Here is a 26,479-nt window from a genome sequence, read left to right on the forward strand (position 1 = left end):
AGCTGTTTGTTGGGAGTGAGAATGCCAAGCTAAAAGGCTGGCCAGCAAGTTTGCTAGAGGGAAACAGGGAAAGAGATGCCCAAGAAAATCACTCCTGGAGTCAGAGCAATCTTCATACACTGGCTTCAGACACTACCCCTAAAATGAGGCCCAAATTTAGTTGCATCTAACTGTGGAGCAATTTATGCCCAAGGGCACTATAAAACAATACAGCAGATCAGCCAGAAATGGAAGGAGTCTAACATCTGGGTGTGATCAGGGAAAGAGACAAAGAAAGCCCTGCTAAAACCACTATCATCTCAGCAACGTTTGCAGTACTCTCTTAGGAGCAAAGTCAGAGCCTTCAAACTAAGATAGCAGCACCAGTAGCTAAAGAAAGAGACAAACAAACAATGATAAGCACCAAATGGGTGGGGGAGAATCATATGCAGAGTTACTACAATATATCATCTAAAATGTAAAGTTAAAAAAAAAGGAGACATGCAAGAAATTGGAAACGGTGACACATACAGTTTTTTTTTTTAAGCAGGCAATAGAAACTTTATTTGAGGGGGCCCAGATGTTGACCATAGCAGACTTCAAAGCAGCTCTCACAAATATCTTCAAAGAATCAAAGGAAATCATGCTTAAAGAATTAAAGGAAGGTACAATGATAACGCCTCACCAAAGAGAGAATATCAAAAAGGAGAAATTACAAAAAAGAGACAAATAGAAATTCTAACATTGAAAATACAATAACCAAAAAAAGAAAAATCACTACAGGGCTCAACCGCTGGCATTGAACTGGCAGAAGAAAAAATTAGCAAATATAAAGAAAGGTTGATAGAGAGTATACAATCCAAAAAAACAGAGAGGACAAAAAGAATGAAGGAAAAATGAACAGAGCCTAAGAGAAACGCATAACATCACTAAGCTCACCAACATACACGTAATAGGATTACCAGAGCAGAGAAAGGAGAGAGAAAGAAACAAGCAAACGAAACTGCAAAAACTTATTCAAAGAAATCAGGAAATTTCTCATATTTGATAAAAAACATTAATCTACACATCCAAGAGGCTCAACAAACTACAAGTAGGAAAAACACAAAGAGAGCTACCCAGCAACATGATAGTTAAATGTTCAAAGACATTTTTGTCTAAAGACATCTTTGTCTAAAGAGAAAAATTTGAAAGCAGCACAATGGAGCTGTAATAAAGACAATGTCAGGTAAACAAAAACTGAAAAAAATTCATTGTAAGTGAATCCAACTAACAAGAAATACTAGGAGAACCTCTTCAGGCTGAAAGCAAGTGACCTCAGACAGTAGCTGGAAACCATATAAAAAAAGAAAAAAGATACTGATAAAATAATTATGTAATGATAAAACATTGAATATGTATTGTTTCTCCTTTCTTCTCTTAGTTGATTTAAAAAGCAATTATGTAAAACAGCATGTATAGAAGTAGGTCTATAACATAAAGAAATGTAATGTATTTGCCAATAATAGCACAGAGGAGATTGGTGGGAGCAAAGCTGTATTGGAATAAGGCTATGATACTAGATGGTAACTCAAATCTTAAAGAGAACCATAAATGATAAATAAGGTTAATATAATAAATGCTATAAATATACATTTGCTCTTTTCTTCTCTCAGTTTTTTTAAAAGATATACAACTATATAAATTAACACTTATAACAATGTACTGTGCAGTTTGTAACATTTATAAATGCAGTATGTATAATAATAATGGAACCAAAAGGCAGAAAAAAGAACTCTATACGAGTAACATTTCTATATGTTACTGGAATTAAGTTGGTATAAATCTGAAGTAGACTCTGATAAGGTAAGATGTATATGGCAAACCCCAGAACAACCACTAAGAAAATAACCCCCAAATAATGAAAAAACTAAAAGGAAAAAAAAAATGTAACAAGAGAAAACAATCATTAATGCAAAACTAAGAAGTGAAGGAAAAATAAAAGAAAGAAAGAAATGAGACAGAAAAAAAAAAAGGTAAAATGGCAGGTGTAAATCAACTATATTAATAATAACATTAAATGTGAGTGAATTAAAAAATCCAATAAAAAGACAGAGATTGTGACACTGGTTAAAAAAAACAAGAACCAAGTATATGTTGTGAGAGTGGACAAATTTGTATTTATAGATACAAATAGGTTGAAGGTAATAAGATGGAAAAATATATATCATGTAAATAGTAACAATAAGAAAGCTGGAATGTGTATGCTGATATAAAGCAAATTGGACTTTTAAAAAATGTTACAAGAGACAAACAGGGACTTTAAAAATGATAACAGTGTCACCCTTAGGAAGATAAAACATTCATAACCACATGTTTACCTAAAGTTAGAGCCACAAAATACAGGAAGAATTTACAAAATTGAAGGGAGAAACAGACTTAGAAAAACACAATTCAACAGCAACAGTTGAAGGTGTCATTAACCTATTTCCTTCCCCCCCCAACTTCATGGAAGTATAATTGACAAATAAAATTGTATATATTTAATGTATACAATGTGATGCTTTAATATATGTATACATTGTGTTATGATTACCACAATCAAACTAATTAACATCCATCACTTCACATTTACCGTGTGTGTGTGTGTGTGTGTGTGTGTGTGTGTGTGTGTGGTGAGAACATTTAAGATCTACTCTCTTAGCAAATTTCAAGTATACAATACAGTATTACTAGCCATAGTCATCATGTTATACATTAGATCTCCAGGATTTATTCATCCTATGTAATTTAAATTTTGTACCTTTTGACCAATATCTCCCCATTTTCCCCATCCCCCAGCCCCTTGTAACCAGCTTTCTGATCTCAGTTTCTATGACCTTGGCTTTTTTTCTATGACTTTGGCTTTTTTAGATTTCACAAATAAGTGATATCATAGAGTATTTATCTTTCTCTGACTTATTTCACTTACTGTAATGCCCTCAGGATCCATTCATATTGTAGCAAATGGCAGGACTTCCCTTCTTTCTTATGGCTGAATAATATTCCTTTATATATATATATATATATATATATATATATATATATACACACATATATACATATGGCCATCAGATATAGATATTGCTATAGATAGACTATATCAATTTATATTTTTAGAATATACTCAAATATTAGCAGTTATCTCTGTGAATGGGACTAGAGAAGGTTTTTGTTGTTCTTTAAAATTTTCATATGTGCACAGTAACATTATATTCCTAAATAGAAAAAACATTTTTTTCTAATGCCAACAGAGAATTACACTCTTTTAAAAATAGATGGGAGGGAATATCTCTTACTATCTAGGAAGTGAGGAAGTGTCGGAAAGAGAGAGGGAGAGGGGAAAGGCATGGAAGAGACAGAGGAGAGAAGAAAATTGCAAAGAAACAGAAGTTATAGTCACTTGATGCTTTTCATATTTGATAAAAATATCCTTTTATCTCTCAATTGGGTTTTTCTTGGACATCCAAACTCTTTAGAAAGGGATGAATGGTGACCTATCCAGATATAAAGTTGGGTCATAATACTTTTTAAGGTCCAAAAAGTCTTTTGGAAATGTTATAAAAATGCAGAAAAAAATTGCGACAGAAAATTTTATGTGCCTCAAGACTGAAAGCTATTTTGAGCCAATCTCTCAGAAGAGTAGATACTGAAAAGTCTTGACTGTAGAACATGAGATGGAGTAAAAGGAAGAAACGCAGTTTAACAGCAAGTCAAGTGAAGGAGGGGAAGAATAACTGGATATGTATTTTATGGAAACTCAAATGATTAAAGAAATGGCCATCCAATATTTGCAGATTGAGCCAGCAGTTAGACTAGGCACCGACATGCTAATATTACAGCACATTAACTTTGTAGTTCGGCACAACGGTTATTGTAGTAAAAGGTATTTTTACACTAAGTTGTATGTAAATGTACACTGAAATGCTATTCATACAGATGGGCGACCAGAACACTACTGGAAAATAAAAAAAAATGTGAAAGACTAGCTCTTGGAATAGAAAACTTTTTCTATAGGATATGGGAAGCAAGTATCAGATATCCTGGTCTCAGCCCTCCCAGCTCCCACCTTCCTGTCCTCTCAGGACACTTAAATACATAAATACTTTTTGTGGTTTAGCCTCATAGTAGATTCCAATTTATCAAGGCTAATTACAAATGCACACGTGTGTGTGTGTGTGTGTGTGCAGGGGGTGTGAGGGAATTTCAACATGAAATTCAAGTAAATATCAATAGAATTCGTTATTTAGGCCCACTGCCTACCACCACTGACACGTCATTGCAGATTCCCATCTACTCTAACTATATAGCTGTGGGTGAAGAGGCACTTCTGTGGGTGAAGTGCGATTAGAGAAAAGAAATACTGGCCTATCAGCGTATTAGTCACTGTACTTAAATGCATAACTGTCATCTTCTGTGCTACCTTCCATGAATCTTCACTAGTTGCCAAACTTGTTCCCCTTCCTCCAAACTCCTGAGCACCTTTTCAACTGCCTTCCAGCGCACTTCGGATTGGCAAATAATTTTAAGCTTGTTGAGAGTTACAATGACGCTATTACACGCGGTGCATATGCTATCTGGCAAAAACAAAAAACACAAAAATGCCTTCTCTCCACTCAACACAGATGACATGTGTAAGAAGGCACAGCCTAGATAACTTCCTCTCCCCTCCCGTTTCGAAATTCTCCTAAACTGGTCCTTCTCCTTCACTCTTTCCACGTTTACACAGGAGCCTGAAACAGCGCAGGACTTCGGGGCTTCTGGGCACCAGCCCCGGCCCTGCGTCGCGAAGTTCGGCAGATAGGAGCCCGCTCTCAAGGGCTCGCTCACGACACGAGCACACGGCCAACAACGGGGGCTTCTGGGTCTGGGATGCCCGCCCTGGAGCGGCACAGGGTCGCCGGGAGAAAGAGCCGACGCGTAAGATAGGTAACGGGCTACGGAGGATCGGAGGGCAGCGGGCGTTGGGGAGTCGGGGGCGGGGAAACGGAAGAGGATCTGGGCGGACCGGAAGGGGGGCGCGGCGGGGCGGAAGGGGAAGTCGGCGCTTCTGGGAGCTGCGGGACCTTGTGGCCGTAGGGGCTTCACTTTAAGTAAGTACCGTCTAGGAGAGGGCCCTAGCTGTCTCTGCGTAACGGACTTTAGTGTTTCTCCACAGGGATTCCAGACGGCGACCCGCGGGGGTTCGGCGGCGCGGTCCGTGTGAAGCCGCCCCGCAGGCCCGCTGCCCTCTGCTGGGCGTGGGGACGCAGCGCACAGCGACGCAGAGCCCTTTGCCAGGTGAGGGGAGGGTGATAGGAAAAGACGAGTCGAACTTTCCTGGGAGAGTGGAGAAAAAGCTGACATAAACGTTTTCAAAAGAATAGGGAGACCTGATTTCAGTGCACTAATTTAAATGCTGAATACTTTCCAGGCCCTCTTCTCAGCAGTGTTAAAAAAAAAAACCGACTAAAGAAAATAATTTAGGTGATACAGTTTAAGTTCACATTGACATGAAGTGGGCAGTCTCCTTTTGGAGACATGCAAAATAAGGTGGAAGGCATGAAGCTTTTAATATAAAAGTAAAACAGCCGTTTATTTTACCAGCAAAATGGGCTTATTTGGGAATAGCAGAGGAATTGCAATTCGAGACAAGCGAACTATAGGAAAAGCCATAGATAAGTTCAGCAAACAAAGGAGAGGCCCATTCTGTTACAGAGAAAAAGGAGGAAGTTGGGAGGGGTTGTTCTGAAGGAAGTCCCCTGGTAGAAAGTGAGAGTTCAGGTGGTGATGGTTCCTCCTAGGCAAAGTTGCTGGGTGAACAGGAAATCTTCCCTCCTAGTAGGTCTGTGAATGATGCTTTCCTGTTGGAGTATGTAATTAACGGGAGTAGTTGATGCTTCCTGTGGTAGTGTGTGAGGGTTCCCCCTTCTGGACTCCCAGCTATTTTAAATGAGGTTTCTTCTATTCAGTTTGACATTTTCTGCTTTTCTCTGAAAGCATCGCTGATCAAGAGTCAGGTTTTCCATCTTCAGTGGCCTTTGTCCCTTGGTGCCAGGACTTTTCCTGGGTGTTGTGTCCCACCTTAAAGGAAAAGTGCACAATTGGAAACGACTGAGGTCATGTTCAAGTAACAAGGAGGAGTAGGAGGGAGAAATCTCAGGCACTTACCATCTAAAGTCTGTGTCTTCTTAAGGTCATAAGCGTTGCAGACCATTCTGATCATTTTGAAATGTTGAGCCAGCATTACCTGTTGGACACATCAGTTTTACAAAGGTGTTACAGGAAACAAAATACAGAACTTAAAATAGTTATACAAACCGGAATTAAAAGTAACATAACTCCAGGGCTTCCCTGGTGGTACAGTGGTTGAGAGTCCGCCTGCCGATGCAGGGGACGTGGGTTCGTGTCCCGGTCCGGGAAGATCCCGCATGCGGCGGAGCGGCTGGGCCCGTGAGCCATGGCCGCTGAGCCTGTGCGTCCAGAGCCTGTGCTCCGCAACGGGAGAGGCCACAGCAGTGAGAGGCCCGCATACAGCAAAAAAAAAAAAAAAAAAAAGTAACATAACTCCAAATTTTATGATGGTCTAAACTAGGACCTTAGGCCTGCGGGTAGCCAGCTGAACAAATCATGGAGGGTCAGGTGAGACTTGTTGCAACCAGTGCTCTTTCTCCTCAATTCTTCTATGCAGTTGAGTTTCTGCTGCTCTAATCATGTTTTCTTTGGCACTTACTCGGACCTGAGGGAAAAAAGGCCCTTCCTGCAGAGGCAGACGTGGAGTCATGTATGCCTCCTGGAAGTTCCCACTCAAGGTGGCCATGAAGGTTTAGTAAAATGGATCAATGGGAGGCTTCTGTTTTGTATTGAAGAGAAAATGGAACAGTGAATACAGCAACAGCACAAACTGAAAGAATTAACTGAGCATGTTGGGAAGACAGGGCAGGAATAAGTATGGAGAAATAGCTTATGAGCTCTTTGCAAAAACAGCAGAACTTCAAAGACGTATTAAAATAGTATTGTTATCCCAGAAGAGCTGTTTAGAACCAAGTGTGTTATCCAGTAACAGCCTGTAAGGTTGCAAATTCAAAGACTGTGAATCTAGGTAAGAATCCTGAAACAGTTAATAGTCCAGATGAAAGAAAGACTTCAGTGAATTCTAAACCTTCTAACTCTTAAAAAAAACCCAAAATGCAGGTGAAAAGACTAATTTGTTATGGGGTCGTGATGAGGTAGTTTCTGAAAGGCCATAGTCAAAAGAAGAGGATTTGGGAAATAGAAACAAGGGCATTGTCTTTCTGGGAAAGAGAGAGAGAGTAAAAAAAAAAGCAACAGTGAGAAAAAGGGTATGCAGGCCTGGTCAGTTCATCTTTGGAAAGCTGTATGCCTCCGTTGTCAGCTGCTTCTCTTCCTAGTCATTTCGATTTGGAGGTTTCCAGTGTTTGTGTAGGACCACATGTCAGGTGTGGTCTTCTCTAGCTGTGAGATGTGTACTCAAGGTTCGAGCCCCTGAAGTTTGGCTGCCTTCTAGGTAGTGAGGAGGACCTGGTGTAGTCCCTTCCAAGAGGATTCAAGGCAGTCTTTGTTCTTACTGATTTCAAATCAGAAGAGTGGAAGAAAATTGAAAACATTAGTCTGGAGAGGAGTAGCCAGACATTATTGGAGACTAGAAGAATTTAGGATCCAATCCAGTGTGCAGGTATATGACAAAACCTTGGAGATAATTGATAGGACTAGAACTTAATAGCTACGTAAGTGCAAACATGATTTTTCTCTCTATGATTGTCCTCACTTTTATCAAAGATAATCATAGTAAAACTAATTTGTTGGTATTAAACTTGGTTTGATTATTTACATAAATGCAGCAAGAATGGTGATTGACCATATAAGCTCTTTTTCAAAATTGTTTTGCTGGAATCTTGTAAGCAAGGTACCAGGCTGATCTATTCATTATTTTTGAGAAGTTCCTTAAAGCTGTCTGGTCATATCTGTCTATGTACGTCTTTCTTGAATATGATAATCCAGCCAAAGCCTTGGTAATATAGCCAATATTTCCAGTTGTGTCTTGTTATGAGGAGAACAGATTCTCATTGAATTTATGCAAGTACACATATTGTCATGAAAAACATACTTAAGTTTTTGAATTCTGGAGGGATCAGGACGGGAGAAAAAAAATATTTTAACCTTTGTTACAAAGATACGTTTTCTTTCTTTTTTTTTTTTAATGCGGTACACGGGCCTCTCACTGCTGTGGCCGCTCCCGTTGTGGAGTACAGGCTCCGGACGCGCAGGCTCAGCGGCCATGGCTCACAGGCCCAGCCGCTCCGCGGCACGTGGGATCTTCCCAGACCGGGACACGAACCCGTGTCCCCTGCATCGGCAGGCGGACTCTCAACCACTGCGCCACCAGCGAAGCCCAAAGATACATTTTCTTAAAGGAGAGGAAGAAAAAGGTCCTTTAAAACTAGTTCTGTGTAATAGCTTACAGCTATCTAACACCTGCCTTCTAGAGTATTTGTCAGGATCTTTTCTGCGATGAAAGGTACTAGAAATGATATTTGCAAAAGCACCAGAGTAAGACAACAACTGTCTATGACTGACAAAAGACTTAAAAATAGTAATGATTAAAGATCTGATGAAGGTTCATTATGATGTAGTTGACAAGTCAATTTGGTTATTTCTGTGACTACATCTTTAAAATCATGGCTGATAACATTATGCCAGGACACATCAGAATCATAGGAATTTTCATACAATCTCTAGAACATTTAATAACATTCACGTATACAACATAACCTAAGAAAGTTTATCATCATTTATTTGACAAAGCTTCCCATATAATCTGACATATCAGATAAACCTGATTAACATCTCCCTTTTTATAAGAAGAGAGAACAAGTCTCTGGAGATTCCCAAAGTTATTTTCAGGTCAAAACAACTTAATTTAGAGTTTGATTTTGGGGAAGTGTTTCAAAAATATCAAAAGGTTTTGGACATTTGACCAAATAAGATTACTGAAGATTACAAAACACCAAGTATCTATTTAATCAAAATGACAAAAAGATTTCAAAAGACAAATAGAGAAGGTTACATAGCTGCAAAACAAAAAAAACCAAACCCTTAGCTCTTCTTTATAAAAAAGACAGCTTTTTAGAAAAGCACAGGAAATAATTTTGATAAAACACAAAAAAGTAAGGAAAAACCTTTCACAATCTCTTATCAGGAGCAGACCAATAGCCCAAGCAAACTATGTCCTTTTAGCAGCTGAAAGAAAATTAAGTTCCAGTTTTACATAAGTACACTATTGATATTAAAGCTTACTTTTAAAACCCTTATAGCAAGTATATTTAATCTTATCCTACTTTATTGCATATAAAATTTCTTTCAAAAGATTCTTGTTTCACAAACCCTTCTACAGTTTTCTATTTACATTCAGATTTTGTCTTATCCTTTCCTTTTTATTCTGGCAACTATTTTACTTTAGGACAAAACTACTTCCTTTGCATACAGCAATGTTTTCCTTATCATTTCTAGTAGCTTTAATCATATTTATTAATCAGAATATATAACCCTTAGAAACTTTGATTTCTAGTGAAAACTAAGAAGTAAACAATTTTAGACTAGCAAATTTATAAATGTATTTTCTAGTTTCCAAAGGTATATGCCATTTTAAATAGTACAGTCTTTCAGTGTGACACAAGACGTGGTTACTAAAAGACAAAAATTTATCTTTGGTTTCTCTAAAATAGAAAGCCAAAAGCAATAGATCTGTGTTCAGTAATTAATGTTCTAGTAATTTATCATGTTTGGAGAATGATCCAGACATTCAATAAAGATTTGAGTATGCTATTTTTTTTAAGGACACATATCATAAAACATAATTGTTGTACCTAAAAACTCTTACCCCATTTTCATCTATCTGAATTATTTGTTCCCAACATTTATGTTTAAATTACTCACAAAAATTTTATAAGACATTAGACAAAGTCAGCCATCAACTCAAGCAAATTTTTTTTCTAACAAACTTGCAACAGAGATAACATGAACTTATTTGACTAGTAAACCCAAGTAGAATAAAAGTATTATATTTAATGCTGATAACTCTGAAGACATGCCTGTTTCAATTAGACTAACAAATTTAAACTAGCTTTAATGCCAGATATTTTCCCAGATCACATGAACCACAAAAGCATCTGTTTGAGTTTCTCTTATATTTCTGATAATTTAATTTATATAAGTACTTAATTTTTTTAGGCCAGTTAAATAGAACTTTTTATAAATTAATTTTGGCAATACCATCTGGAGGTATAAAAAGAACACATATCTATAACACATATATGGACGCACATATCATACATACAGACACAGAGATCTTATAGCCTGGTACAAAACTCAAAGAGAATATTTGGATCCAAATTGTATTTCTGGCAGATGGACTAAGTTAACCTGTTTAATTGCGTACTGTAAGGATCCTCTTAGAGCTGTCATTTTGGAGTCCTCTTGTCTTTTTAGAAATTTCTGCATACCTATTAAAGAATGCATTCCACTGTCCTCGAGATCAGGTGTCCTAAATATTGAACGTGGGTTTGAGCAAACTGCAGTTTTTCTTGGAGACATTACATCCCCTTAAGGTCAAACATTTTAACAGGTGGATGCTGTTTTTCTGTGAAGAAATTTGAGAAGGGGGGCAGAGAAACAGATTATCTACATAGTATAACAAAGTAGAGAATAGAAGAGTTTATCGAAAATTTTGATCTCAGTAGGAATGGATGTCAGTAGCTTGTAGGGATTAGGAACAATAGGGTACTGAGGGATAACGGTGTTATTTATTGTTCAGAGGTTCTGGACAAAGCTCCATCCCTGCCCTCGGGTTTTCTCACAGGTAAATTAGGGGTATTACAAGGAATGAGTTTATTGCTTTGAAGGCTTATTATTTTTTTTTAACATCTTTATTGGGGTATAATTGCTTTACAATGGTGTGTTAGTTTCTGCTTTATAACAAAGTGAATCAGTTATACATATACATATATTCCCATATCTCTTCCCTCTTGTGTCTCCCTCCCTCCCACCCTCCCTATCCCACCCCTCTAGGTGGTCACAACCCCCGAGCTGATCTCCCTGTGCTATGCGGCTGCTTCCCACTAGCTATCTGTTTTACGTTTGGTAGTGTGTATATGTCCATGCCTCTCTCTCGCTTTGTCACAGCTCACCCTTCCCCCTCCCCATATCCTCAAGTCCGTTCTCTAGTAGGTCTGTGTCTTTGTTCCTGTCTTACCCCTAGGTTCTTCATGACATTTTTTTCCTTAGATTCCATATATATGTGTTAGCATACGGTATTTGTCTTTCTCTTTCTGACTTACTTCACTCTGTATGACAGACTCTAGGTCTGTCCACCCCATTACAAATAGCTCAATTTCGTTTCTTTTTATGGCTGATATTCCATTGTATATTGAAGGCTTATTTATCTACTGTCAAATTCTAGAATTATTATTTCCTTTATGGGGAGAAAGAAATCCCAGCATGATACTTTTCTAAAAAGTCTTGGCCTAATAAATGAATAGGGGGCAGAGGAAGTTAAGGAGGGAAGAGTGGGTATCTCTCAGAAGGCCTAAAAAAAGGCCTATTGCAGAGACTCCCACTATCTGAACCGTGTTAGTACCCGTCTTGGAGAAGGGAAGGAGGAAGCTGGCACTGGAGGCAGGGCCTGAGACAAAGAAAATTGGAGGAGGGGAAAGAGAGACCTTAGAAGACACGTCTTTCTTTCTTCGTTTGAAACGTGCATGAGGTAGGACTGCAATTTTTAAATATAATACTGTCCAGAGTCCCTGAAAGGGCAGGGGGCGAACTCCAACATGTAGCTTACTGGGATCCCATTTCTCAGGGTTTTTTTGTTTGTTTGTTTTTTTAATTTATTTAATTAATTAATTTATTTATTTTTATTTTTGGCTGTGTTGGGTCTTCGTTTCTGTACGAGGGCTTTCTCTAGTTGCGGCAAGCAGGGGCCACTCTTCATCGCAGTGCGCAGGCCTCTCACTATCCCGGCCTCTCTTGTTGCAGAGCACAGGCTCCAGATGCACAGGCTCAGTAGTTGTGGCTCACCGGCCTAGCTGCTCCGCGGCATGTGGGATCTTCCCAGACCAGGGATCGAACCTGTGTCCCCTGCATTGGCAGGTAGATTCTCAACCACTGCGCCACCAGGGAAGCCCTTCTCAGGTTTTTTTCCTAGAGCAAAAGAAAATTCCTAAACAGTCTGCAGGTCAAATACCAGCACAGTTCCAGTAGGAACAGCCTGATTCCAAACGAGTTGGGCCAAATGCTGAGTGAGTGTGTGCTCACAGGAAGGATAAAGCCTTTATATAGAAAGTTATTTAATGGAGGTTGTCTAAGTTTTGGTTTGCTGATGTGGCACCCATGGCAGGAACAGCTCTATTTTGGGCCTAGCAATTGATTTCAACAGTAGGTAATGTTCCCTGGGAACTCTGTAATTGTCCTTCTCACTACCTGTATTAAATTATCTTGCTTAAGTAAAATTTGCATCCTTCGTTTCATGCAGCCAACTTTTCAACAACAACAAAAATGACTAACTCATTTTTGGTAAATGTTCTTTCATTCTAGAATTCTTTTGAGCGTCATTAATCCTTTTAACGCTACACACACATATAACTGTGAAATCTGCTGGGGGAGGAAGGAGCGTGGTAATAAAACAGAACATCTTTTCTTGATATTTTATTGGTCTGATCTGAAAGGTGAGCAGATCTCCATTAGTTGGGGCACAGGCAGTGATCAGCATTCCAAGAAGAGAGACCAGCTTGCAAGGAAGAATGGAACCGAAACAGGGTGAGTGGTGGGAATAATAAACAGGGTAGGTAGAGTTGGTTTGTGGACAGCTTCTTAAGCCTTGTATGGCATTATGGATTCTCAGGCATTGTGTGCCAAATTATTACTGGTGAATATTATTTGTTAAGTACTTTACTAGGCACTGCAAATGTCCTCTTGCAACTAAATCTAGTGGGAAGATTTGGTTAAAGAAGTAATTACAGGAAAGCGTGATTGAGGGTTAATAAAGGATATAAATATTGTGAGAACAGATAGTAAAAGTATTTTGTATAGTTTAGAGTATTAAAGGAGATGACTTGGAGTTACTGTGAGGAAGAAAAAAGTGTAATGGGTGGGGGAAGCACATATTCAGAGGCTTGGAATGAAGAGAACACCTGAAGGATTTGAAAAACTGAAAGAAGTTCATGTCGGCTGAGAGGAAGAAGGGTATGTGTGGCACATAATTAAACTTGAAAGGTAGGATAATAAATGACAGCCTAAAACCAAACTAAAATACGAAAAACAGGTCATATACTGACAGTCTAAAGTAGAATAGTTTTGATTTTTTGTTTACTCCCTGCGTTAAGCTAATTGTTTTCTTACTAAGTATGCGTTTGTGTTTATTGTCTAGATTTAGCAGTTACAGCACATGGTAAAACGGCTTAGCCTTCTAAGAGAACAGCTAGCTTAGATCCTGTGCAGGGAAGGGAGCTATTTGATCACCTTTGAAGAACTTTAACACAAAAGTGGAGAAAGTGAAACCTTTGATCTCAGATGTACACAGGGCTCTCTTCTCTTTTCCTTTTCCCATGGTACGGTTGTAAGCTTGTTCAGCTGGGCTGAATCTGCTTGTGGTAGGACAGCAAAGCATCCTGCAGGATGAGTTTTAAACATACTTTTTGTCCTGAAGAAAATTTATAAAATCAAAAATGCCTCCGAACCTTTTGGTTGCCTCTGATCCTGGGACAAATCCAAAATGCCGATTGCTTAACTACATGCTTATAAAAGACCAGAATCTCAGCCCTTGTTTGTTCACTTATACTTTCAGATAATATAGTAGTTTAATAGTGGTTTACACCTTGTCATCTTCTAAGTACTGAACTATTGTCTAATTTAATCTCTGAGTTTAGAATTGGGATGAAAGTATCCATAATAGGCTATTTCAAATGTCAAGAATTGGATCCCTAAACTTGAGATCAGCAAACCTAATAGGCTTAAGCAGTGCCCTTGAGTTTCTCTGGTACTAGTGTGTGGCACAGACAAGGGGATATGAGGGGAGGAGAGAAAAGAAAGGAGAGTTAGTGGAAGGGGGACAAGAGTGTGGGGGGGAAAAGAAAATATGGAATCAATAGAGAAAAAGGATAATGAGGTTTTTATTATAAGGTTTCCATGGAAAAATCCGCATATCAAAGTTGTCCAATGAGGCAAAAATATTAGTAACATGAATATTTAAATTTATAATGATTTAAGTATGAGGAGATACAGATCTGATGATATCTATACTAATTGCCCTTGTTTTGGTTATTGGAGGTAGGGAAGTGTGTGAAGACAGAACAGACTCCTTACAATGAAAGAAGATAACGTTTATTGAATCTATTATCCCTTCATAATACTTAAAAATGCTAATTATTTTATAAGCCTTACCCCTTCTTATTTTCTAGTTTAACTCCTTATTCTTTTCCCTAAACAGAATACTATGGAAAACAGGGAAATTTATTTATTTTTTTAAATAACCATTTAAGTTCTCATCAAGTTTCTTTGGCACAATTCTTTTATACTGAAGTCATGGTCAATGTGGAAGAGACCTCTGCCCCAACTGAATTTTCCGTTGAGTGGTCTCTTCTATATATGACTTATCCCCAGGGGCAAAACATGCATAGAGCATATTCTAGGCAAAAGCAAGCCTGGTCATATTGTGTTTGGCTCTGACCCTCTATGTAGACCTCTCAGTTTTGTGAACTGATCTGGCAGGTGACCTTGAGAGCTTATTTTTCTTAGACTAGAAGCAGGCCTAAGGAACCCTGATCCCTACTGCCTTTAACCTTCTTCACATGCCTTCCGAAGATAAAGGCAGCCCCTGCTTCCATGTACCACACAAGCTGAAAAAGAAAGGAGAGAGAGAGAGAGAACCCAGTAGAGAGGAAAAGGAGGAAAGGAGGGAGATGAGAACAAAGAAATCCAAAGTGGCAGCAGTGCCAATGGAAACAGTTTCACTCTGTTGCCTTCTACAGAAAGCTGTGGTACTTTGAATGTCGTTGGCTCAAAACCAATAGCATCTTCCTTTGAAGGAGGAGTGGGGAAGGTAGGGCAAAATAGGTCAAGTCATGGGCTCCCCATTTAAATTTGCCACGAACAGTTACTAGGTCTTTTTTAAAATTAATTTTTATTGATTTTGGTTGCACCGGGTCTTAGTTGTGACATGGTCTTAACCTCAGTACTCACTGGGTAAATTGCCTTTCATTCCTAGAAAGTTAGATAATGTAACAGGCTAGTCCTAACCCTTGTGAGGGAAATCTGGTTATATAGTTAAAGTATGAAGAATACTACTAACCAGACCCTTGTAAAATATGTATTACCAACTACAGACATTATAAATAGGTAGAGCGATGTTTTGTTATCTATCACTTACCATCATTTCTTAAAAAGTGTTAGTATTTTCATTAATGATCCAATAGAGATTGTGTTGTATGCAAACCCAAGTGGTAAACATGAAAAGAAAAAAAATATCAGACCCAAAGCTCTTGTCTGTTTTGTGAAAAGGAGCAGGGGCTCCTAAGCTAGGACTGACGGTGGAGTGGTGGTCCTGGATCAAACTGACCAGGGGCCAGTGAAAAGGAGATCTCCTTCTCTGGCTGACTGTAATACCCTTAAGCACTTGGAGCTACATATCCTGGACTTGCATTTCCTAGAATTCCAACAATGAAATAAACTTTTTCTATCTGGCAAATAGAGATCTTTTATTTAGTTTGGGAAATGATGGTTAGGTACAGTAATCCCTGTATGGTAATAACCACGTTAGGTATCATTTAGTACCGCAAATATTAAATGTAAAGCTCTGTATGCTAAAGCCATGAATAAGATGTGGTCCCTACCCATAAGAGTTTTTGAATTTACTGGAGGCAGGAGCTTCGTCTCTAATTCTTTCTTATCTGGTTTCTGGTTGTACATCAATTTTTAAGAAATATCATTACCTTTAATAAGGACACTTGCTCAGTTGTCAGACCTGCCAGAACCTTCAGACACTTATGTGGCCACCAATGGCAATATTTGTGTTCTTTATTAAATATCTTCTATGCAAAAAACAGAGTACTTAGAAAACTAGTCTTGAAATTGGCAGTTTAGAAGGTTGGGAGAGATTACTGGCAAAGGTAGAGACCATCCTCTCTAAATTGGGAATGATATCCTTCAGTTAAAAAAATGTTTAGTGAGAAATGTAGCATACATGCATATAGTGAAAAGAGCATAAGAAGAGTTTAAAGAAAGGCAACAACAAAAAGAAATACCTGTGTATCCATTACTTAGGTTAAGAACTACAACACATTCATTCTGAAACCTAACTTTTTCAAAAGTATGTTAGGTTAGCTTTCTTCATTCTTCATGTCTACATTTATTTTCATTCTGGCTAACTGTAATACAACCTGATTTCAAAGTAAGTAAATGAAAGCCATCTTTTATAGAAGTAATACATGAATAGTAGTGTCGCACAGTTTCATATAACCTCATAAATGTTTTGATTTCATCCGATAGCCTTTATGTAAAGTATGTTCTTGTCTATTCAAAAGACTTGTGATTCTAGGCAGCTATTTAGTTACCTAAAATACTGTCTCAAGTTTTAAAGGTTTTTATAAATTGATAATTTGTTTTAAAAAATTACATGTATTTATTTGGAGAAAAAGCAGAGTGAGAACTTCAAGAGCTTTCCTGTTGTTTCAGAATTTGACAGTAAGCAGGTCACTCTCTAGAGGAAAAGCTTCACATAAAGGTAAGCTTTCATTACTTGTAAAATGGAAATGTGGGCCCTGTTTTCTGTTTGTCTGTTTTCTAGATTTGTTTTGGGGGGGTAGTGGGACTATGTAATTTTCATTCTAAGAGATTAGTGCTAACGTAATCAGGTGAAGAACTGATACTCTGGAAATATGTAAGATGAAAGTGTTTTGAAAGTAGAGCCCTCTGCCAATATTTTGGCCACAAGACACTGCAAGAAAAGAGCTGATCTGAGTTTACTTTTTTCTTTGGTTACTCCCCAGCAGAACTAGGATGTTGCTTGATTTTTGTTCTACTTCTGCTTAGAATGTTAAAACTTGGAAAGAATGAAGGGAAATAAAGTATAATCCCATGCACTGATTTAATGTCTTTGGATCCATTTCTGCCTATAGAAAATTCTTAGACTTCGTGATAAAAGTTTATTGGTGAAGAGAAAAAAATCCTTTTATGAAGTTATGGCTATATTTTAAATTTGATGCAGGTCTCTAATAGAGCTTAATAAAATGAGGGATTTTGTTCTATTTTCAACTAGAGAGTTGAACATTATTGCTGAGTGTGTATGTATTTTGTTTCTTTGATAAAACTAAAAATACTTTTTTTTTCTCTCTGAAATAGCTAGTTAGCAAAGGGGAGATCACTAAATAGGAACTCAATAAATACCAATTGAATTGTTACCAATTATATCTTACCAAATGCTCTTATCATATGCATGTATGTTTATATACTAGGATCCCAGTCCTTTGAACTTCTTGGCTATAAAAACCTATATACACATGGTGTAATTTACTTAATGGCTTTTATGCAAAGAAACTATTCAACCATTTTTTATTCTTAGAATGAAGCTATTTACTTGAAATAATCCAAGAAAGAATACTGTCCTGTTTTAAAAGATTTATCTTAATTGCTAATCTAGTTATTATGTATGTTTTTTGCAATTTGTCTTTTAAAAAGCAAGGAAGGCTTCCAAACTCATTTTGAATGATATATTTTGACCTATTTTTCCCACAGACTTTGATTACTGAACTTGAATCTAGGGATAGTGAAAGGGGAGATGAAAAAGAAGGAACAGTGGTTGGGGATGAGAGGGCTTTTTTGCACATTGCTGGAGTTGTGAGCATACATATAAATATACATATATATCTTGTCCTGAGAATATAAGTTTTTCTAATTTAATTTATTTCTAGCCCCATTGCTTGTAATTTCTCAATAACTCCTGAAAGTTTTAGTGTAGATTTCCTCTGCTAGCTAAGAGAATCTTGAGAGAACTTGATACTTATATTTAGTTGATAATTTAGGAAGCCTCCAAAATCCTTGTGTTTTTTCATAACTATTTCGTACTTTTTAATTAGTAAAAACATTGTATTTTCCCCCCACCCATCCCTTTCATTTCCCATAGACCTAAATTTTCCCACCTTAATCACTTTATTTCCCCTTCAGGTTCATTTTTTAGGTTCATGTTCAAGTCCTGAGAAGGACTAATTTTAAATCTTTTCAATTTCTTTGAAAATGTATATGAAGATTTGTACTTCTGGGGGCTTACAGTAGAAAGATAGCTCTGATTTTAAGGTGTAGTATACAACTAATTGGTGACCACTGTATTCATCCAGGTACATAGGTTTGAACTATGTTAGTCATAGAAGAAGTAAAGGATGAGAAAAATAAAAAAGGTTGCATATGAGAAATGAAGGTGGGGAAGGAGATTGGGTTTTCTGCTGTGGCTTTCTGGGTTGAGGATACTATGGATAGTTAAGGGAAGGAATAAAGTAGTTACAGGTTTTAAAAGTGTGAGTTAGGTTTAAACAGTGATTTTGAGAAACCTGTGGTACATCTAGAGGTGAGGAGTAAGAAGTAGATTTTTGTTTGATTTAGGAGTACTTGGGCATAAGGTCTCAACTAGAGATGGAAATGTAGAATTTGTTGTCTTATGAGTTTTAATAAAAACTGTAGGCAAATGAATAAAAGAATTCCAACAAATTAGTACTAAAAAGGCAAAAAAATGAGCAAGAAAACTTGAAGAGGCACTTTATAAAAGATGATATGCAAATAACAAGCATATGAAAATGGAGCTTGACTTCATTAGACATCATAGAAATGCAAAGTGATACCACAATGATATACCACTCTCTAGAATGCCTAAAATGGAAAGAAAGGAAAAAAAAGACATTGGCAAGTGATAACAAGGTTGTGGAACAACTGGAACGTTCACTAGCTGTGGATGTGAAAACTCTTAGGCAGTATCTTTTAAAGTGAAATAAATGAACAGATGTGATCATTATGACCAGTGGTGTACCCGGAAAATGGCTGTGGAGGGGGGCGGGGAGAGGTTGATATGTAGAGTTTGCTAATACTCTCACCATGGTTAATTTCAAGCTACCTGTGGTTTAAAAAGCAACTTGCAAAATTCTTCAATGTTTAACAAGCAGTTTTAGCCAGCTGCTGCCTGACCCACTAATTCCATTTCTAGATATAGCCAGCAGAAATGCATACTTGTTGACCCAAAAGACAGATACTAAAATGTTCACAGCAGCTCTACTTGTAATGCCAAAACCCAGAAACAACCCAGATGACTATTTACATTAGAATAGGTGAATTGTGGTATATTCATATAATAAAATACAACAATGAAAAGAATGGACTATTTAGAATCTAATTACACATAATAATAGTAATGGGTGTCACAAACGTAGTTGAAACCAGACACAAAAGAATATTTACTATATTTTTCAATTTATATAAAGTTCAGTAGCAGGCAAGCTAATGTTGGGTATTAGAAGTCAAGATAGTTGTTATTTTTATTTGGAGTCATGTTCAGTTTCTTGATCTGAGTGCTGTTTACTTGAATGTATTTACCTTGTGAAAATTAATTGAACTGTAACCTATGATTTGTATAATTTTCTGAACGTATTTTTTATGTGAACAAAAGTACTTACATAGGGCAAAAAAGCATTTGGGCAGATAGGAGATTACCCAGAGATGAGATATATAAAGTGAGAAGAGTGACAGAAGTTTGGGGAATACAGAAACCACACACATACATTCCTATTTCTTTGCCCACTTTCCTCAGGACCCATTCCAGCGTTTTCTATAAAGCATTACATAAGGTAAGGATAATGCTAAAAATAAATTTTCTGTTAGAGACTGGAACTGCTCTGTAGCATTTCTGCATAGAGATTGTTTCCAAGGGGACTTCTGGACTGAATTTATTCTTAGATTTAGAGTTAAAGGAAGAAGAACTGCTGTCATGAGGAAGACTCCCTGAAGGCAGGAGATGGTGCTAACTACAGAACAGCAACATTTTTCTAAATCCTCCTAGTGTGTTGGATCTCAGTAAATGCCCTATAACTACGTCATCATCTCCTGATGATATACTGAAATAATGTAACTTATATCCTTTGGTTTGAGAAGCGGGGGGGAAGGGAAGCAATCCTGTATACTTCTCAGAGAGTGTTTTGAGAAGTAGGGAAGTCCTCCCAATAAACAGAAAGGTCTCTCACTAAAGCCTATTAATGTATAATATTCTAAAAGTGTCTGTTTATCCAGACTACTGCATACTTATCTCTCTTTTCCAGAAATGGCAAGACATGTTTTGAAGACATCACCTATCCCTATGAAGACAAAATTGCTACATCAAATAGGATTGTCACTTTATAATACCTCTCATGGCTTCCATGAGGAAGAAGTGAAAAGAAAACTTGAGCAGTTTCCTGGTGGATCCATTGACCTTCAGAAGGAAGACAGTGGCATTGGCATTCTTACTCTGAACAATCCAAGTAAAATGAATGCCTTCTCAGGTATAGAGAGCTTTCTTTTGTTAGTTAAAAAATGACACTAAATCTAACCTGCTATCCCATGCTTTTATCCTTAAATCTGTTGAAGAATTCTTGAAAGTCATGGTACTCTTTGTAGAACATGAGAAAACAAAACAAAACAATCACTTGAACCAGGAACTCTTTTACTAATTGTGAATATTTTAATGTTTTTAAAAAATCCGTGATTATGGATGTTGGTAAAAAGGAAACTATCAAATTAATCTTGATTATTTTTTCCATTGAAATTTTAAGTGCTTAATAACTTCATTTGTTTGTGTTCAGCTAATGTCACTGGGAGACAAAGGGAAGGATGTTTCAAAGATTTTAAAACCTAAAGAGAAAAGCCTAAAATGAAAAAAAAATTATTTAGCTTAAATTTTTTTTTCTATGAACTGAAATAAGACTGTCATTTTAACCATGTAGTTCCAATAATCACTGAAAACACTGCACTTGCCTACTTGTTGCCCCTTTCTAACTCTGAGATACAGGTAAATACCTTCTATTTACTAGGCAGCGCTCTTGGCATATAAGAATTTTATATTTAAGAGACCTCGAGGTCCAGGACCTGTGATAATTTGTAATTTTTTGCCAAAGCTCAAATTTGAATTATCCTACCAGGATAGGAGCTCATGAGTTACCTTCCTGACTACCCAGCACTCGTGTTTCCAGGTGATTTTGGCAATCTGTGTTTATTAGTTACATACTTATTGTGGGGGGAGCGATTTATATTTTATAGTAGCATTTGAAATATTGGGTTCAAAAATATCCCAGTAAAGCTTCTTGTGTCTATATATAATCATACTCATACACATAATTCAGTAGACTGTAAACTTTGTAAATTATTAGTGGTGGGTCTTCAAACACAAGATGACTTTTCTTTACATTCAGCAGAATTCAGAGATGTCTCTATTAATGTTAACCAATAGAAGTATAATGCAGGACACAAGTGTCAGCTACATATGTAATTTAAAATTTTCTAATAGCCATATTTTTAAAAAGGAAAAAGAAAGGTAAAATTAATTTTAATAACATATTTAACCCAGTGTACTCAAAATATTTCAACAAATGACTGATAGAAAAATTATTAATGAGATATTTTCCTCTTTTCTTTTTTCATACCAATTCTCTGAAATCTGGTATGTATTTTACACTACTGTTACCAAATCAGGTCTGGTTGCTTGCCACTCAAAAATCAATACTCAAGAGACAGATGTTGGTAGAAAACGAAAGTAGCTTTTAATCAGAATGCTGGCAATCTGGGGAGATGTTGGACTCAGTTGTCCCCCAAAAACCACCTCTGAAGATTCTGCTCAGCCATGAAAGTTTTAAAGGGAAAAGGGGAAGTAATCTCAGTCGAGATAAGGGGTCAGAATCGTCACCATCCCCCAGTGTGTGCAGGCTTGTTGACTTCTTGTGATTTTTCTTTAGATGCTATCTTGTTCACACAGATTTGTTCTCGAGATTTCTGAAGGGGAAGCTAGGGAAGAGATCTGGTCATGTCTTAATTACTTATTCTTCATTTCTACTTCTTTGATCTACGGAAAGAGCCAACAGGTTAGGCAACGTATTGTGTGATCAAAAGATCTGAAAGTTGTGCTAGGGCCAGAGATGAGTAGAGGATGGGGGTGCCTGGCTTAAGGTTAGTGACAAGACAAAAGGGGCCTCCTGTAGAGAGCTCTTTCCTGCAAAGAGGCCTTTCCTGCCCAAAGCTGTTCACACTACTGCACATCTCAGTTTAGGCTAGCCATGTTTCAAGTGCTCAATGACTACATGTGCGTGGTGGCTACTTTACTGGACAGTGCAGCTGCATGCCCTCAACTGGTTCAGAGAATAAAAGCCAGTTTTTATATTAGCCTAGGAAAAATAAAATTAGAAAGGTAAGACTGCTCTAGAGATTTAGACTGGATAAATACTTGTTTTAACTTACTACTGAATAGCTACAATTTATAATTTATATTAGTAAAACTTTTTATTCAAAGAGAAACAAGTATTAATTTGATGCCTAATATTTAAAACTAATACAAGCAGAACTGCTTTGATTTGGATGATGGTGGTTGGGTTGGGTTGGGTTGTGAGATGATGAATTAGCCCCACACCACACAACTCTCAAGGCCCTTGTTTGAAAATCAGCCAACCAGATACTCTTTAAGGTCTGTTTCAACTCTTATGTTTATTTTACAAAGTCAAAAAGATTATTTTATACTGGTACAGATTTCTCATGCTTAGGGCCAGCATTATTTTTTCTACCTAACCATATATTTATGTGACTTCTTAATTAAGGGAGAGAGAGAGAGAAAGAGGTCACTATCAAGTTGTAAACTTTTAAAGCAGAGACTGTCATGCTTGCCTCTTTTGTATATACTCCTTAGTACCAACATGATAGGCATTTGATAGACATTCAGTAAATATTTGTAAAATTTGTGACCTAAGAGTCTTGTTTGACACCTTACAGTTTCTAAATTATTTCTATTTGTCCAATATTTTATATGTTTTTGACTCCCCCTCCCCTCTGGCAGGTGTTATGATGCTACAACTTCTGGAAAAAGTGATTGAGTTGGAAAATTGGACAGAGGGGAAAGGTCTCATTGTCCACGGAGCAAAAAATACTTTCTCCTCAGGATCTGATCTGAATGCTGTGAAAGCACTAGGAACTCCAGAGGCAAGTATTGTATGAATTATGCAGTAGGTTCTACATGTTTGTCAGACATCTGGGCTAAGATACTTATATTCTACTTATATGGTTATTATCATGACAGCTTTTCTTTAATAGCTTTCCAAGGATCCGAGTTTTTGTTTTGCTTCTTAAAGTAAAGATTAGCTTGTAATAGTGTGAAGTAATGAGGAATAAAATGAAGGACAGGAAGACTAGCAATAAAAAGTTAATTATTAAAGCCAGCAAGGATTTTAATTTTTTAAGTGGAAGTCCCTTAGCATCTCATGATAAGGAGTTTTCCATGAGGTACCTAGCATAGCTTTGGCACATGGTAGACTTCAAAAAATGCTAACAGTTAAAAAATTTTCTTTTGAATTATGATTACAGAAAAGGAATCCGAATCATCTCTCATTATCTGTCCTCCAAGCAACCTGTTTTTCTTGAATTCAGCTGTCCAGTAACATCCCCTAGGCAGAAAAAAAAAAAGAGAGGGAGGGAGGGAGAGAGAGAGAGAGAGAGAGAGAGGAGAGAGAGAGAAGAAAAAGAAAAAAAAAACTGTTGCCATTTAATTATAGATGTGAGCTGTACGTAGGTAATAATGTTTTAATGTTATTGCACAGCTCTCATACCACTCTATGTAGTATAATGATCTCTATTTGCATAATATATGAGGAAGGATCTCTCTTTTGGAAATTTTGATAGATTTGTATTTGAATGCTGGTTTCAACATTTTCTGGCTAAGTGATTGGGTGAATCACTTACTCTTTCTAAGTCTTATTTTCCTAATCTATAAATAAGAATTGTATATTTCACAGAGCTATCGTGAGGATTTAAGATAATATATATAAAGTGCCTACTAGCATGGTGTCTGAAAAAGGTAGCTATTATTTTTATTTCAAAGATCATCATCCGTGATGATCTGTAATTTGTAGCAGCACTAGCCTTAAATTTGTAATGCCTCTGAACGGTTAGAGTGAAACTGCAGAAATGCATCTTGGGGCAGGGGGCTCCGAGGAGCTCTGGTTCTTTATGTCTCAGATCGGAAAGAATTCAGCAAGAGGCAAAGTGATAGATAAGAAATGATTTATTAGAATAGGATGCTTATAGGTTTACAAGCAGGCAGGCAGGAGGGTGCTGCCCTGAGAACTTAGTGGGCTACAGTTTTATAATCAAAGGAAAAGTGGGGAGGGGGAGATGACCACCTTCTTCCTCATTCTTGAGTAGACATCACGCTTCCAACATTGGTTCCTCCTCCATGTCGGGTGGGGGATTTTTCTTGTCCCTACATGGTCAAACTGGGGCTGTCATGGTGTAATGGAAATGAGCAAAAAGGTGGTAACATATACTAAAATATGGTAAATCATCTCAGCTTTCAGTATAATGTCACCTTTTCCTTATATTTTTATTTTCAGTGTATGCAGAGAAGCATGTCCTAGAAATCATTAACTTACTGACCTCACTGGACAGGATGTGGGTCTCAATCCACCATTATTTTATTGTTTGGGGCATGTCTCATGCTTCTGTTGCATGATTTTGCTGCTAAGCAAGCCTGCTTGGTTTTGTGGTGAAGCAAACCTGCTTTCTTGAGTGATCATTACCTTACAGGGTCTCCCATACTTTGTCTTTACTTACAATCCCCTAGTGGGATTAACTATTTAATCACCTACTTTGTCCCTTTAATCTGTCCCTATCAAGAGCACTAAGCTGGGGATCTGAATATATGGATTCTTGCCCAGGCTTTACTGATAATTAACTATGTGACCTGCAAGTCATTTGATTATAATTTTTCATTTCTAGAATAATTGTATTGCTAAGCACTTTACTTTGTTCACAAAAGATACTATAAAGATATTGTAGAATGAGATAATAGATTACTGTGGGTCTGGTGTGTTGTCAGCATTGGGCTGCACCCTGCAGGCCTGCAAGACCTGTATTTGCCCAGCTTTTAAGACCTAAGAAAGAGCCCGGAATCAGTGACAGAGACATCAGTGGTTCAGTGGATAGGGGGAGCGTCTGAAGCAAGGTCCTGGAGCGACACCCCACCGTCTGCAGCAGATGGTGGGTGGGACAGGGCAGGACAGTCTTCACTCCAAGGGCAAGGGGAGATGGGAGATTGCCAGTTTTAAGGGGAATTAACCTCAGGTTGGCTCATTGGTTACCAGGGAAACTAGCAGAGGGGCACGCCCCTCACCACCCCTTTGTTAGGAACAGTCACTAGCTGGGGCCTGGGGCAAGTATGTAGGAAGGTCAGTCATGTGAGTAGGGTGTAGGTAAAGCAGGCACTGGTGGAGCAGGGAATGTATAGAGAGCCAGAGAACAGCTATCTTGAGTGGCCTGACCTTACAGTCAGATAGGAAAACACCCCTAAAAATGTGAAAGGTTATTTTGCTTTCTTCTAGTTAGAAGGTTGTTGCTGTCTAACTAGATCATGTGGCCAGGAATTTTTTTCCCTATAAATGTAAAAACTAAAAGAGGAGATATGCTAATTGTTTCACATATATGTAGCCAGCCTGATGTAAATCATGTAGGAAAATATGTATCATTTTTATTCAGACTTCAGGTAAGGAATCACTAAATAAAGTTTATTCTTCCCAGTAAGGACATTCTCCAAGTAATCTGCGGTCTTGAATGCCTGCAGTAGAGTAAGATTGACTTTTGATCAACAGCTGAGAACTCGGGTGGTGTTACCCCAATGCTTAAATAACACTGCCGGTGTTCGTCCCTTGTAGTTATGCACATCTGCCAGTCTCATTAGAAAAAAAAATCTGGAATTGTGATTCTGCTTTACAGTGTGTATGCTTCAAGCCCAGATTGGTATTTAAAATACCTTATTTTATTTAAAGCATTTTTTTGTGTAGATGGTTCCTTTATTGTACTTTTATGAAACGTTCTTAGTCATAGTTATAGGAAATATATAGCATGGAAATAAACAATTTGAGTAAATTCTCTTTATGGATAATATTAAGAAACAGTAATATTTATAAAGTATGGTGTATTTGTCACATGATGATTTTTAGAATTAATAAGAAGTGGAAGCAGCTTACATAAAGTTCCTGTTAACTATTTCCATTTCTCATATAGAACATATTCCTGTATGCCTGAGAAGTAACTATAAATATGTGTAAAACTGAAATTTTCAATGGCCTTGGGACTTTTGAGGCTCATACATGTTTATGAATTGCAGCTGCACATATAAACGCATCTGTCCCTCACAGCTGAGAGATTCTGAGATGCTTAACATGAC

At 37.4% G+C, this 26,479-nt stretch overlaps 1 protein-coding gene across 20 annotated transcripts in view; it reads left to right on the plus strand.

Annotated features, from left to right (window-relative positions):
- The first annotated feature begins 4,803 nt into the window (after positions 1–4,803).
- ECHDC1 (ethylmalonyl-CoA decarboxylase 1) overlaps positions 4,804–26,479 on the plus strand; it is a 45,415-nt gene continuing 23,739 nt past the window's right edge. The window contains exons 1-7 of one of the 20 annotated variants that reach the window (XM_032650657.1): positions 5,017–5,090; positions 5,156–5,277; positions 12,720–12,810; positions 16,723–16,771; positions 19,838–19,874; positions 20,343–20,564; positions 23,099–23,241. In XM_032650657.1, coding sequence (XP_032506548.1) covers positions 20,345–20,564; positions 23,099–23,241 — 363 coding nt within the window. In that variant the 5' untranslated portion in view covers positions 5,017–5,090; positions 5,156–5,277; positions 12,720–12,810; ... (1 more) ...; positions 19,838–19,874; positions 20,343–20,344. Of the gene's footprint in view, positions 4,927–5,001; positions 5,278–12,125; positions 12,145–12,176; positions 12,811–16,722; positions 16,772–19,837; positions 19,875–20,342; positions 20,565–23,098; positions 23,242–26,479 lie in introns of those variants that run through there. The other 19 variants (XM_032650660.1, XM_032650652.1, XM_032650650.1 and 16 more) reach the window with 19 other exon arrangements.

The sequence above is a fragment of the Phocoena sinus genome, chromosome 12 (genome assembly GCF_008692025.1).
Source record: "Phocoena sinus isolate mPhoSin1 chromosome 12, mPhoSin1.pri, whole genome shotgun sequence".
Taxonomy (NCBI): domain Eukaryota; kingdom Metazoa; phylum Chordata; class Mammalia; order Artiodactyla; family Phocoenidae; genus Phocoena; species Phocoena sinus.